Raw genomic sequence first — 14,289 nt, 5'->3', positions numbered from 1 at the left:
TGCTCTCCTGAGAAATTTATGGTTAGTGCAGATGTGCTACTCTGACACATCTAAGCCAAACAGAACGCTTTCAAATTGTTCGTCCTACTTTCCAGGAACAGGTTACCATTCACTCAGCTTTGCTAGTGTAACTTTTAATGGTAGAGATGGGGAGCTAGTAGGAAGGCAGTCACAGTAGCAGATCTGTAATCCTTGGTGGGTGATCTCAGATACAGGCAGCATACATTTTGCACAAGATGTTTACAGACCACCTTTGAAGTCATTTTACCCGACCAGCCCTACTCAAGCAGAGTCACCTAGAGGAAAACCAGAACAAAGTATGTTCCAACATATGTAAACAGCATCTTATGTAGTACATTGAAATATAATATGGGGTTGCAGCTAACCAGAAAAACATATAGAAGTATTTTACAAAAACTTATAAGAATTTACCTCAAGTATGAGTGCATCCCCTTAAAATGAGGAAGAAGAAACCAGCAATGTAAATATCATATTCCTCTCAGAAATGGGCTCCAGATGCTGACCACCTGCTGTAATGTCCTTTCCTCTCACCACTGCCCAAGAATGAAACCAGCAAGCTCATGATCCAGAGCAGCTGTAGAAGGATGAGCATAGCGCCAAGAACAGAGGAAGGAAGCAAATATGTGCATAAAACCCATTATTCTTTCTTTTTGTGTAATGGTGCTGGACTAATAATGATCTGACACATAGAATTTCAGTTATACTTTCAACAAATTACTGTCTTAGTTAAATGGGAAGTAGATATACTTTCTGTTTGACAACAAACAAGTTTCTGAGTATAACAGAGTTTCTATATCTTAAATGCTATCCTGTTGTATTATCAGTATCTTTCAGAAAGAAATCTGGAGTTTTCTCTACCAAAATGCAACACTCCTCCAAATTTGTTGGCTATGTCACCGTGCTCTGTTTGCATTACTGGGGAAGGTTTTTATTTCAGGCACTGTAATGTTCTATTATGCCACAATTTTATGATTTTGTGCATGCTGCAACTGCAACTACTGAGTAAAATATGCCTTGCGGCGGTAAAAAGAAGACTCAACATACCATGAGATGGAAATTTCTTAGAGGTGGATTTTTAATACTTCCTTTGTCTTACAGATATACCAAAAGCTTTAAAATTAGTCTAGGCTCCCATTTTTCTAGACACTGTCCAAGCATGTAGGAAGACACGCTCTTTCCCCAGGAGGTAATATGTCATCAGAACAGAAAGCAAGAACGCAAACACTCCAGGACAGAGACTGAACTGCCTTTTCTGAAGCCAACTGGGACAGCAGATTTCATGAGGGCGCAGGAGGAATCTGCATCTGCTAGGCTTGTAGTTCTCAAAATTAAACATTTTTCCTTAGCATAACTCAAAAACTGTAGTGGGTGACCCAGAATGCAATGTGGTATACTATCTGCAATAGTAGTAACTAATACAAATAGCAAACTTATAGTTGCAATAGGACACAGAAGACAGGCCTGCAAGAGCAAGACTAGAAGCTTGCAAGATGAAAAAAACAGTTTTTCACACATGTCTACTTTTGCGGGTTTCAGTTTAATTTACTTTCATAGCACCAGCACACGGCACTAGCATTGCATTTCAAGTTCCTGTGATAGCAGCTGGACAGACTTCTTGCCTCATCAACCAAAATCTTCTAATGGCCAAAATCCACAACGCACACTTGGAGTCTAAGAGCGTCTCAGACGCAAAAGATGATGGTGAATTTCCTGGGTGCAGAAGCAAGAATTTCTGTCCTAATGAGTTGTGCACAGCTGTATTTCAGGATGATGAGTAGTGTTAAGTCTCTGCTGCCTCATTTCCGTCAGCAGTCTGAAATTGAATTGAAAACTGTAAACAGCAGTTTTCTTGCTGAACAGTCCTGCAGTCCTGCTGCTAGCCGTACATCCTGTTCAGGATTCTACTTGAACAGGAAGTACAGGGGGTGATCTCTGTGTAGCCTTTTTTGTAATATTGACAAATGGGGAAGCTCTCTGTGCTGTCTTCCTTGCAACTCAGCATTTTTTCCAAGCATGAGCCATAAATACCCTTAAATTCTGATATTAACCGTGGTTTCAGCTGTGAAAAGGATTATCTCAGCTTGATTTAAGTAGTACCAAATTAAAACAAACAAGCAACCCAGGACGGAAAATAGTGAATTTCTAAAACGTATTGCCTGGCTCATTGTTCCTGTTTATTCTGCTCGGTGTGCTCTGCTCAGCAGGTGTTTCGTACCTCGCTGAGCAGGTCAGGAGGGCCACGATCGTGCCCAGTCACGTGAAGACCAGCACAAATTGTTTTGGTAAGGGTCACGCACGCCTTTTATCACCATACTGACCGCAGAAGCATGCAAGCAATTCCTTTTTGCAAAGCAAAACGAGTCCTTTTATTTTTCTTTTATTATTTTTTAAAAAATTATTATTATTACTATTATCATCAGCCAGCACCAAAAAGTGCAAATCTTTTCCTCCCGGCACTCGGCTCACGCTTGTCCCCGCGGTAAGGCCCTCGCCCGGCAGGCCGGGAATACCGCCCAGCCGCTTCCTGGGAATGGTAGTCCTGCGCTCCGCAGCGCCCGGCCGGCCTCCTCGGCGCAGCCGCCCCGGGAACTACGCGGCCCGGCACGCCCGGAGCCGCCGCCGTGCTTCCTGTGGCCGCGGCCGGAGCGCCGCGCCTCCGGGCCCGAGCCGCCGGGAGAGGAGCCGCCGGGAGAGGAGCCGCAGGGAGAGGAGCCGCGGGGAGAGGAGCCGCAGGGACAGGAGCCGCCGAGACAGGAGCCGCGGGTAGAGGAGCCGCGGGGAGAGGAGCCGCAGGGTCGGGAGCCGCCGGGAGAGGAGCCGCGGGGACAGGAGCCGCGGGGAGGGGAGCCGCGGGGAGAGGAGCCGCGGGGAGGGGAGCCGCAGGGACAGGAGCCGCGGGGAGAGGAGCCGCGGGGAGAGGAGCCGCGGGGACGGGAGCCGCGGGGACAGGAGCCGCGGGGACGGGAGCCGCCGGGAGAGGAGCCGCCGGGAGAGGAGCCGCCGGGAGAGGAGCCGCCGGGAGAGGAGCCGCAGGGACAGGAGCTGTGTCAGGCGGGGCGCGGGCCGGGCTGCTCGGCGGGGGCGGCCGCGGGGGTCTCGGGGCGTGGGGCGGCTCCGGAGCGCGGGGAGTGCCCCCCTCCGTGTGCCCCGGCTCGGGGGCGCGACCTGCGGGGCCGAGGGGCCGGGTAGGAGCCGCAGACACTGACCGGCCGCGGGAACACGGGCGGATCGTCAGAGCGGGCGCGGAGGTACAGGAACAACGGGGAAGCCTTTCGGGCGGTCCGTGAAGCGGGGAAATGTTGACATCGGTTTTCACGGGCCTGAGGGAGGAGGACTCGTTAAGTTAAAAATCGTGTTTTAAATGTAAGTCAGCATAAGGTGATACTGTTTTGTATCCGTAAGTATTTATCTGCAGTGCCCACAAGTATATAAATTATACAAGCTTTATCCGTTGAAGACAAATTTGGTTGAGCATGCCATTTCTTTTTAATTTTACTTAGATTTATCATTTCGTATTGGTCATGTATCTTTTCGTTCAGTCAGAGCTACACGAAAGGTTAGGAGAGGTTCAGCCTGTATATTCAAAAGTAGTTTTTCCCCTCAAAGAGTAGCTAACTTACGTTGCTTATATAGTTTTAATTGCCTTTAACCAGTGCAGCTGTAGGAGAGTATGGACAAGCTAAGGTGTCTTTAAGGTGCTACAAGAGGTGGCTTGCTGTCGGCATTTTAAGGAGTTCTGAATGTATGCTGCTACATTCATGACCAGTATAGCATCCTGCGGTCCCTTCTGAGAGAGGATTCACTGAGGAACTGAAGAACTCTGCTGTCCTCGTATTTCCGTGTCGCCTGTGCTTATTTCTCATATGTGCACAGCCTGCAGCTTACTTGAGTGTTATGCCTTGAACTGCATTCATCTTGCTCAGAATTTAAGGGAAAACTGGATTACTCCAAGTGGCACTTTAAAAAAAAATCACTGATTGAACTAAATACTTTGATGAGCAGATTCTGGTATTTAAACCATGAGTGTGAGATGGTTTTTAAAAGTAGTGACTTTAAATAAGAAATGGAGTACAAATAGTGTTCAGCTCCTATTTGTACAGCATGATGGGTGCTGTGGGTGTAGTGATACTCTCAGCCTTTCTCTTCCTGCCCACTGTGGGAGGTTCTCTCATAAATACCAGCTAAGTGCAGTCCATACTTATGGGATGTTTTGGATGATTGACTAACTGGACACAGTTTTGTTCCTGGCGTTGTGTAAACCTGTTTACTAGCTCTCTGGCGTGACCTGAGCTGTAACTCAATTATCTTTTGATGTGGCTGTCTCATTTTAAAGCTTCATCACACACATGTATAACTGAGCCATAAACTGCCATTGTTGAATTCACAGTGGAAGCCAGCCAAACAGGGTTTTGCTATCCAGTGCCAACATTATTAGCTCACAGGCTACAATGGGGTGTCAAAATCTACCATATCCTTGTCTTTGCTCTTTCATGCTTTTTAGGTTTTGAATCCAGTTGAGAGAACATGAAGACAGGGAAATCAGGAGCTCTTAGGGCTGAGCCAGTGAGGATTAAAGAAGGTCCAGTTAAGATTACCATCTGAAAGCCATGTGGAATGTAGCTGAGAATGAGACTGGGGAAAAATAACTTGCATAGACTTAGGTATTTCTTCACAGTTTATGACTAGCAACAGAAAACCTGGATTATTAAATTCTGATCCACTTGTTTCCTTTTGCTGCCCTTCTGATGTAGTGCTTCAGCTGTTTGTAGGAGAATTACAAATAGAGCAACAAGTCATACCAAACTTCATCATAGCTGTATTAGTAGAATTTAAGAGAGGAGAGGTATGATGCTTGTAGTAGAGGAAGGCAAAAGCATGACCCTGAAGGGGGAAAAGAAAACTTGCAGAACAACAGCATGGTGACACACAAATGGCAGAAGGTCCAGACAGACAAAAAACATTTTTAGAGGGGAATATTAGGTACAATATATTGAGAAAATTTCTATTCACTACCAAATACAAAACAAAACAACCCTAGTATCCCTGCAAGGATAAACAGACAAACATGTTTAAAAGGACAGAGGTTACAAAGTTGAATTCTTCGAAGGTTGGAGCATTAAACTTAGCAAAGTTCGATGAAAATGAAAATTACTTAGATAATCTTGGTTATCTTGGTACATATGAATTACGATATAAATTAGAAGTACTTTCTGTTTTTATCAAACCACAGTTCTCATTGTCTGGCTTGAAACACAGGGAATGTTTTGTTAGAGCAGCAAAGTTAAGGTGTTTGGTTGTGTGCAAGAGTAATCTGCTTTACCTGCTGCTCTACAAATCATTACTGGTTTTCTTGAATGTTTTTTGCAGTGCTTACTACAAATCACTAAGTTTCGTGTAAAAGATAATTTCTCAACATGTCCATGAGCTAAGGCAAGTTCTAGCATTATCCTTATTCTAAGGATAGGGACTAAAACACAGGAAAAGAATCCACAAATTTTGAAAGCTCAGTTTGAGAGCAACTTGATTGCTTTCAAAATATTTAATGTCATTCACTGGTGCATGGCACAAGTGCTCTTTTGTACTGTCCAGTGTTGCATGAAGCAGGGGAAGAAAAGAGGTAATATAAGTGTACTCAGAGAGGTAGGTGGTCCCTCAGGCTGTGGCTTTAGTGTTGCCTTTTTTCTTCTGCGGACCATACCATTTCTTTTCAACTGGACAGTGAAACTGCTGATTGTACAACCCAGACAATCCAAAACCAGCACCAAAACAATTATCTTCCCCTTCAGATTTAAACTGTTAGCTAATAAACTACTTTAGATCTCTTCCCCAGTCCTGCTCATAATGAAGACAGGAAAGAAGAGAAACAGCTGTGCCATGATGAACAGAGGAGGAAGGACTGAGAATGTACGGCACTGCTTTTAACTCTGCTGAAGACAAAGTACCATGAATTTATGTCTCCAACTCCAGCTACACTGCAGCTAGAAGGACCTCTTTTCCACTTGCAGGAAAATCCAGTTTGACAAGAAATGAGTAGGGTATCTGTACAACAACCTTTATTTCTAAATAGCCATACTTTTATTCCCAGAGAACCATAGTAATTGTCTGCATGCAAAAATTAAGTTTGTCAAACAACTTTGGTTTTTGATGTGAATTCTTTGTCTTTGGCATCCCTGTCCTGATTATAAGCTTTATAGACAATATAGACAATATTCCATGTCCCATCTCAGCTTCTTGAAAGAAACGTCCTGAGTTAGATGAACATAGATCAGATACTCAGTATAAGAAGAATCTGTAGCTGACTAAAACGCTTAAGAAGGTTACAGTTGGGAAGAAATTGTTGTAACAGAAACAGGCAATAAGTTCACAGAGCATAACTCACTCCATTCTTTGTATTAAAAATTTTTATTGTGAACGCAGTCCTGTCAAAAGACATAGATAGATAAAAGATAGGTAGATAAAAGATTTTATATAACCTGGTTAATTCTTCTTCCTTTATCTTTTCTGCTTACAGTTTCCTTTAAACCATGCTGGCTCCAGCTCCAGTCTTTAAATGTGTCATTACTGCTTTTACTTGTAGAGTAGCCAGTTTGCTGGTGATAAGCTTGCTGATCATAAACTTAATTTTTATCAACAATAAATACCTAAAAAATAATCTGTCTTTGCAGACCCAGCTTCTAAGTGACCCTAAAGAGTCAGTGAGCACCAGCTCCACAAACCTCAAATCATGTTGTTGAACCAAACTTTGTGTGATATATCTTGGAAGGATTATTTTTCTTCATGGAGTACTATAAGATCTGGGTTCTCTCTTTACAGCAATAGTGCAGAAAAAAATCAAACTGGTGATTACGGTTGTCAGCATTTATCAGGCTGACTCGTAAAGCACAACTATTAACAGGTTTTAAGGAAAGGATGTGCGTTTGATGTCTGCTTAATTTCTCACAAACTGTGGCCTGTGGAAGGAAGAGTTATCTATACTGTGATATTATGGAAGATTCTGGCTAAAACCACTGACTGGGATTTGAATTTATTTCAATTTTAAGTTCAGGCATTTGTAATTAAAATTTTCATCTGCATTTTTATGGCTAGATCTGAAGTGCAATTTAAATTCTTAAGAGAAATGCAAATGCAGAACAAGTGAGGGGGATCATGTTTGACACCTAGGTTTGTCCTTCTGTAAAATGAATACACGATGTTCTGTTGAAAAAAACCAGAATAAACTAAAGGAAGGTAATAGCAGTTTTTAATGGGAATGGCAGAGGACTGCCTGCATAGCTTGTGTTTTTGTTCCATCAGTATTTAGCTGTTGCAGGAAGCTGATACGCACCAGGGTAAATTTTAACTGGAAGGGCATTAGTAGGGAGAAAGCAGAAACCCTAGAGCTGTAGAAAAATAAGAGGAGGCAGTAGAAAAGAAGTGTGCAAAAGGGGATCTGTAAACAAAGTTTGAAGAGGAACAGCGTGTCACATGAAAGGAAGTAAAAATATTGGTGTGAACTAAGATACCTCTTTGTAGGTAGTGCTTAGTAAAGATGGGTTGGAAAAGCAATTTTGATGGCTTATAGGAGAGACAGAGAATAGAAAGAGCATGAGGAGCAGAAAAATCCATTGTCTAAGCATCAGCAGAGGAGCTGAGAAGGATAAGAGCATGTTTAGCTGAGACCAAAGAACCAGAAGCAGTATTGTGGAGAAGGGCTTCAGGGTAAAGAATCAAGACTGATGTTTTATAGAAGACAAAAGAGCAAAAGCAGTAAGTTAAGGGTCTCTTGGGAAGGGTCTGAAAAAGGTAGGGGAATAAAGGTTATGGGAGTATAACAGCAAAAATTAAATGTAGGAGAAAGTATGCCATCAGCATGTGCAGTTAAGTCTCTTAAGATTGCCTTGATTATTACGGCTTGTATCCTCATTGCATCATATTGTATCCTCTCAAAGAGCTAAAGTGACTGAGATACAATTGTGCCTTTAAACTCAAAATCATACTACGTTTAAAGGTAGTAACTGTTCAAATGCCCTCCTGAATATTGAAACTAGGAAGAGTCTGTCAGAGCTGCAAGATGAAATGGCTTCTGTGGCACTATCCCCTCTCTTACACAGGCATGCAAGCAATATGGATAACAAGCCCCAAACTCAGCACTGATCTGGGTTTAAAACAAAAGAATGGTTAATTTTCATTTGTGTCAGTAATCCTTGTCCAGTTCAGTATGGAATCACATAAATGCGATTGAGCTATCAAAGCAGGACTTGAACTTGTAGTACAATTTCAATAAACTGAGTCCTTGAGTGATCCCCTCCCCTTGAGAGCCATTCTGAAAAGCACTTCGTTGGCAGGTTGAGTCTAAATGCTTCTGCAGTTCCTGCCACATTGTCCATCAGTGTTTTCTCATGCCTCCTTCATCAGTTTTTTCAACTGGGGAGAGTAGATGTGGTTGAAAACTTTCGTTTTTCGTCCTCTCCTTCAGATGCTTTACTTTGTTTTGTTTATTGCCAGAGGCGTTAGCAGGATTAGCTAATGGAAGAGGATTTACAATATGCATCTAGGAAGGGAGGGGTCTAGAACTGCATCAGTGCTTAACATGGGTTGATGTGATTTCTCAGATTGAGCCTTTGTGGTTTATTTCTGTGAGGATGCAGAAGGATGATACACACCTTATGCTTTCTGTCTTATCTTACCTTCTTCCATTGCCATTCCACGTTTCAAACATCCAGCACTACCCTTCCTTGTCTTGTTCCAGCTCTGGTTGTCATCTGTCTTTCAGTCAGCCTTATAACATTTTAAAGCATTCTGAAATGGTGAAAGAACAAATACTTCTACCATTGTTGTTTGAAAGTGTCCTGCCTTCTGACATTTTTTGTTTGAAGGAGTCCTGCCTAAGGAACTCTTCAGGAGATAGCAGGTGTCCTGATTATGGAAATTTGGGAGGAAACTTCCAAAAGCGTCCCTCTGGAAAGCAGATTCAATCAGCCTCTCCCCCTACTGGTTCGGGAAAAGGTTTCCTTGGAGAAAAGTGGAAAAAACATGTTTATTTTTTTTCACAAACATATTCACAAACATAAAAAACAAATAATATTAAACAATAAAACCTCTTGCTGTTCTGAAGAATGGCAAATTCAGACAGTCCTTGTCGTGGGGTGTAGCTCGGCTCACTCACTCCCTCCTCAGCCCCTCCTGTGCCGGGAAATGCCACGTCCTGGGCCCTGCTGGGCCACAGGTCTGAGCTCCTGGTGTTTTTCCGGGCTGAACAGCTCCAAGGAGAAGAAAAACCACAGTTTGGGGAGCTTCTCTGCCTCAGCGAGTTGAAGACTCGCTAAAAGCCGAGGAGAGCTGTGCCCGCTGTCCTGCAGACAGCGCAGCCCGAGGGAGAGCGCGGGGCAGCGAGTGCAGGGTCTGCAAACAAACCCCGTGTCCTTTCCCCCTTGGCTCTCAGAACCAGCCTGAAAGGTGCAGAGCTTGATATCCAGCATTAACAGAACAGACAGCTGGGGATACAGGCATCTTAAAGTCACCCGAGGATAGCAGGGATGAGAGCTGTTAAGCCATCGTGTTTGTTCAGCTGCACACAAGATCACAGCACGTCCTGTGTGGGACCTGTAATTCAATCTGTGTAGAAATCCATTAGTTTAAAAGCTATCTCTCCCCACTCTTTGGCCAGGAGTGGTCTAAATGCATTTAATAGTTGTTATTAATGCATTATTAAACCATTTATGACCTTTTATTCAGAAGATCTGGACACAGTAGACTGCAATAATCTGATCCTTATTACGGGAAATATACTGGAACTGAAATAAACTGCATGTGTGTCTGCTGCAAAGTTTGATGTAATTTAGTGAAACATTGGGCTCTTATAACTGATAGATTGTTCTCAGCAGTACCATTACATGTTAGAAATACAGCTCCTTTAGAAATTTGTATTTAATTGATACTGCCTTGTTGTGGTGCTAAAAGTGATTTAGGGCTGGATAGTGTGTTTTAAAAAATACTGTCCCCACCATACATGCCTCATGATGTTTGCATTATGGAGTGAGAATTCTCAAGTGGCATGTTGAAGTTATTTACTGGTGCTTTTCACCCCAGAAGCTTCTGAAACTGTGGGAGACTCTACCAGCATTAAATTTGTAGCAGGGACATAGTTTTGCTTAACTCTAGTGGACTCATTTATTTTTTTCCTTTTTTTCAGGCTAGAGTAACTGACAGACTCTAAAAAGAGACATATTCAGCAAATATGGAAGAGGATACCAAACCTATCTTGGTTCCTGTGGGAGGTGATGAAAGCAATTATGGAATCATGAATATACAGTTTAATCCGGAAGACTATAGGTGCAAAAGGTATGAGGAAAGAGTAACCTATGGAATTACTGTGAGTCAAAGAGTTGTTTAATCTTTGCTTTTGACAACAGAATCCTACAAGGACAGAAGATTAAAATTTGGAAGTCAGGATCTCTATACATAATTCCTACTCCGTCACTATATGATGTATTTTATTTCCAAGCACCGAGTGACCAGATATTTTTATTATATTTTGTTTATAAGAATAATATTTTTCTATTGTCATCACTCCAGAGAGAGTTCTCCATTGAGAACTCATCATGAGGCTTTTAAAGTGTTCTTTAAACATGAACATCATGAATTTGTGTAGTGGAGCATGTCTTTTTTTATTTAGAACAGCTAACTGAAATGTTGGGGCTATGCAAGAAAGTTTGCCCAATGTTGTAGATAAATGGTTGTCAGTATGTTTAGATGGTGCTGTATGCATTCTGCAGCTGGAAAGTTCTGGTGCTGGAAAAATACATTATTTGCTAGTACTAAGTGAGCTGAGTGACCTTTACTGCCATTTAATAAAAACAGTGTAGTGCTTTCTGAGAGTGAGAAAATGTGAAAAATTCATCAGTCCAGCCTTATTACTGTGCCATCAAGAATAATACGTCTAGCTAAGTTGTTATTTTACATGCTTTCTTAAGAGTTTAACATCTCCATAAAGGGATTTGGAATGAGAGACTTCCTCTGCTGCAGTTAAGATTTTTGTGGGCTGGTTGTGGAACCAAAACTGAGATCAGAGTGGGATCTGCCCTTCTATTACTAGCTGAAAGCATCAGCTTTGCTTTTTTGGATGAAGGAATAGTACTGTAGCACCTCTTGGACCAATTTATGGTTAATTTTTTCCTCTTTATATCCATTATATTTTGGTAAAGCAGTTTTCCTGAAGGAACTGAAGATGGCACTGTTGCATACAAAATGCTTTTGTCAGAGGCTGCTTCAGCAAAAAAAAGAGTTCTTGAGGGTAACGCTTTGGTGCCTTCAGCCTCCAGCTTTGGAAAGCTGTGAGAGCCTATGTACATGCTCTTCTCTGCAAGGAAAGGAAGGAGGATTAGGGTCTAAGTAAATCCGGGGGAAGAAAGGGAGCACAGGTGTAGAAGAAACATACAGAATTGCGTTTATAAAGGCTAGGAAGCAGTAGAGTACTTTCAGGTGGAAAAGGCAGCTGTGAATGAATGTAAATGAAATCTTTCTATTTTTGTGGCGTATCTGATCCTTTCTTATCATAAGAAGACTGCTAATTTGTATGTATGACTTTCAGAAGTGACTTGTTTTGGAGGTAGTATGTCTTCTGTTTGAGGAGCACTGGGTTTCAGGTGTTGGGGTGATGCAGTAGCAATAAGAGAGGTTTTTTTAAACACCTCAATGCTAAGACTTCCTTCTATAAGTGACGTTAGGTTGGGTTTTCTTCCCTATGATTTCTCAAGTCTGGAGAATCAGCTTTATGAAAGGTCATAGCCTGTAGCATTTGGTTCCCTTCCTAAAAGCAGAAGTATGTGCTTGGATTGTATGCCCACATTCACAGCCTCCAGTTCTGCAGATCTGCCTAAATGCCCTTATTGCTCCTTTCTCGAGTTCTTCTCCCATTTTCCCCGACCTAGCCTTTTTACCTTCCAGGTATGCAGAGGCACAAGGATGAGGAAAGAGCATGAGCCCTGGGGTATCAGGAAGGCCTGGAAATAATAGAGGGGTCAAACAATTTTGAACTCCATTTCTGTACTAGAACAGGCAGTCTCCACACTTTAAAAGAAGAAATAAGGAAGGAGAAGCCGTTGGGGCCTGTGTCAGTCGTGGTCAGAGCACTGGACATTTTGAAGGGCTTCTTCATTAAATCTTTAGGGAATAGCGGCTCCTGGGAAAGAAGATTGTTATGCATAAAAGTATCAAACAGTGAAAATGCAGTAGTACAATGCAGTAAGTTTTTGCTCTTGCTTTGTTCCTGTTTTTAAACTTGGTATTCAGAAACTGGACTCCGAGTGAGTGCTTGGTAACTTTGCACTGATTGAGATAGCTTTTCAAGTGTTGTGTGTGATTTGTAGTAATTGCTGTTTGTCTTAGTGCTGTTCATTACTTTTGTTTGGTTTGTTTGAGATTTGAGGCATTTGCCTAGTTATTTGGTTTTCTTAACAGCTTGTAGAATTTGGGATTTTTGAAAGGAATGCTTTTCAGTGTTTGCATAAGAACAATAAGCTAATTGCTTTTTAGAGTTGTAAATAACTTTGTCTAGTATTGTTTTGCTAATTTGGTAGAAATGTAAAACCACTTTTAATCCTTTTAAAGAGGATGTTATTGTTCTTCTCTCTTCACCTATTCAGTGTGTTTTTCCCATTTTGTGACTCCCTTTAAAAACTGGAATATCATTGCTACAGTGGCATATTGGTGATTATTGTATGGAAAAGAGGGTGTTTCTTATTTTCTTCAAACTGCGATTTAAATCTGTTCATTGTTAAATCTGCACATTGCAGTTGTTGGTCAGGAATACTTGAACCTCAAAGAAGCAATTGATGTTTTGTGCTGGTTCTTTTGCATGTGAGGAAACTTGACAATGCCTCCTGCTAAAGGCAGACCAAGCCTTCTGCCTTTTTTCCCTATTCTTTTTGAAGTCCCACAAGTTCCCGGAATGTAGGAGGCATCAGTCAGTGAAATTAAACAGCTGCAAATTAAAGTGTCTGTAGATGGCAGTCAGAGAAGACTATTTCATGCAAAAGTGTTTGATTTCCTTTATTTTCAATGTTCTTTTAACTTAGGAGGAGGTAGGCAGTGGTCGACAACCTGTGTGTATCTGTTCTTTCTGCATTCATTATGCCTTTACTACTCCATACTAATGTGATCATTTTACACCATTGCTTACTTTCCCTGTTTTTCTCTGTTGCAAACATTTTTGTGAATTCCTAATATTCCTTCTTATTACTTGGAAAGAATTGTGACCTTAATTAAGAACTTTCATATTTCTTGGTAAGTGACAAGTAAAATAGCTTTTGTCTTTAATGCAAAAGAAGAATAGTGATTGAACTGTGGTGTGGTAAAATTTGTGATCCCTGATTTGTTAAAATGTGCAAGCAATGACATTACCCTTCAAAAGGTTATTTTAGTTCTGCATCCAACATTTTAAGAAACATGTGTGATCATGCTGTAATTACTATAATGGTAATATCAATGCAGAAAAATTTAGGTAAAGTGTATTGCCAAGAGAATTAAGATCTTGCAAAATAACTGTAAGCACACTGTTGAGTGCTTCAGTAAATTCAGACATCTTAGAAAGTAAAATCCAAGTCAGTTGTGGAATGCTTAGATACTGATTTCCTTAAGAGAAGCACACTGATATCTGTAATCACAGAGGATCCTGAGTTGGAAGAGGGCCACAAGGATTGTCATATCCAACTCCTGGCCTTTCACAGGGCAACCCCAAGAATCAGATCATGTACGTGAGACTGTTGTCCAAATGCTTCTTGAACTCTGGTACCATGTATTGATACCATGGCCAGTTCCCTGGAGAGCCTGTTCCAGTTCTTGGTGTTCCTATCCAGATAGGTGGTTGCCAGTTATGAAATAACCACCTATTGTTATTACTTCTTCTCCTTTCCTTAGTTTCCAGTGAGTTAGTTTTACTCCTTAGTTCATCTTGTGATTCCTATAAGCATTCCTATAATCATTTGGTAACTCAGTAAGACAATAAAGCTGTAGGAATTTCCTAGCTTTATTTCTCTGTAGCAGTCCTATCACATCCCTAAAAAGTAACTTATTTATGTGGAGTGTCAAAGAAATCTGTGCACTAAGCTAAAGTGTCTCCTTGTGGTCTGTTTGCAGGAAAGAACTTTTAAGACATCCTGTAAAGAAGGTTTTTCATATTTGTTTAAAAATGAAAAGCTTGTCTATAGTCATTAATATTGTCATGTAGAGCTAAAAGACATAGTGGTACAAAAAGTTCTGTTATAGTGTAATAACTCACTGCTCACCATG

The 14,289-nt window shown here is 41.5% G+C and overlaps 1 protein-coding gene across 1 annotated transcript in view; it reads left to right on the top strand.

Moving 5' to 3' along the window:
* Positions 1-3,243: 3,243 nt before the first annotated feature.
* SLC38A9 (solute carrier family 38 member 9) overlaps positions 3,244-14,289 on the top strand; it is a 46,868-nt gene continuing 35,822 nt past the window's right edge. The window contains exons 1-2 of the mRNA XM_066339044.1: positions 3,244-3,384; positions 10,193-10,341. Of these exons, the coding sequence (XP_066195141.1) occupies positions 10,238-10,341 (104 nt within the window). The 5' untranslated portion in view covers positions 3,244-3,384; positions 10,193-10,237. The remainder of the gene's footprint in view (positions 3,385-10,192; positions 10,342-14,289) is intronic.

The sequence above is a fragment of the Sylvia atricapilla genome, chromosome Z (genome assembly GCF_009819655.1).
Source record: "Sylvia atricapilla isolate bSylAtr1 chromosome Z, bSylAtr1.pri, whole genome shotgun sequence".
Classification (NCBI taxonomy): Eukaryota; Metazoa; Chordata; class Aves; order Passeriformes; family Sylviidae; genus Sylvia; species Sylvia atricapilla.
Note: the sequence above shows the minus strand (reverse complement) of the source record. Positions and strands in the feature narration are given on the sequence as shown.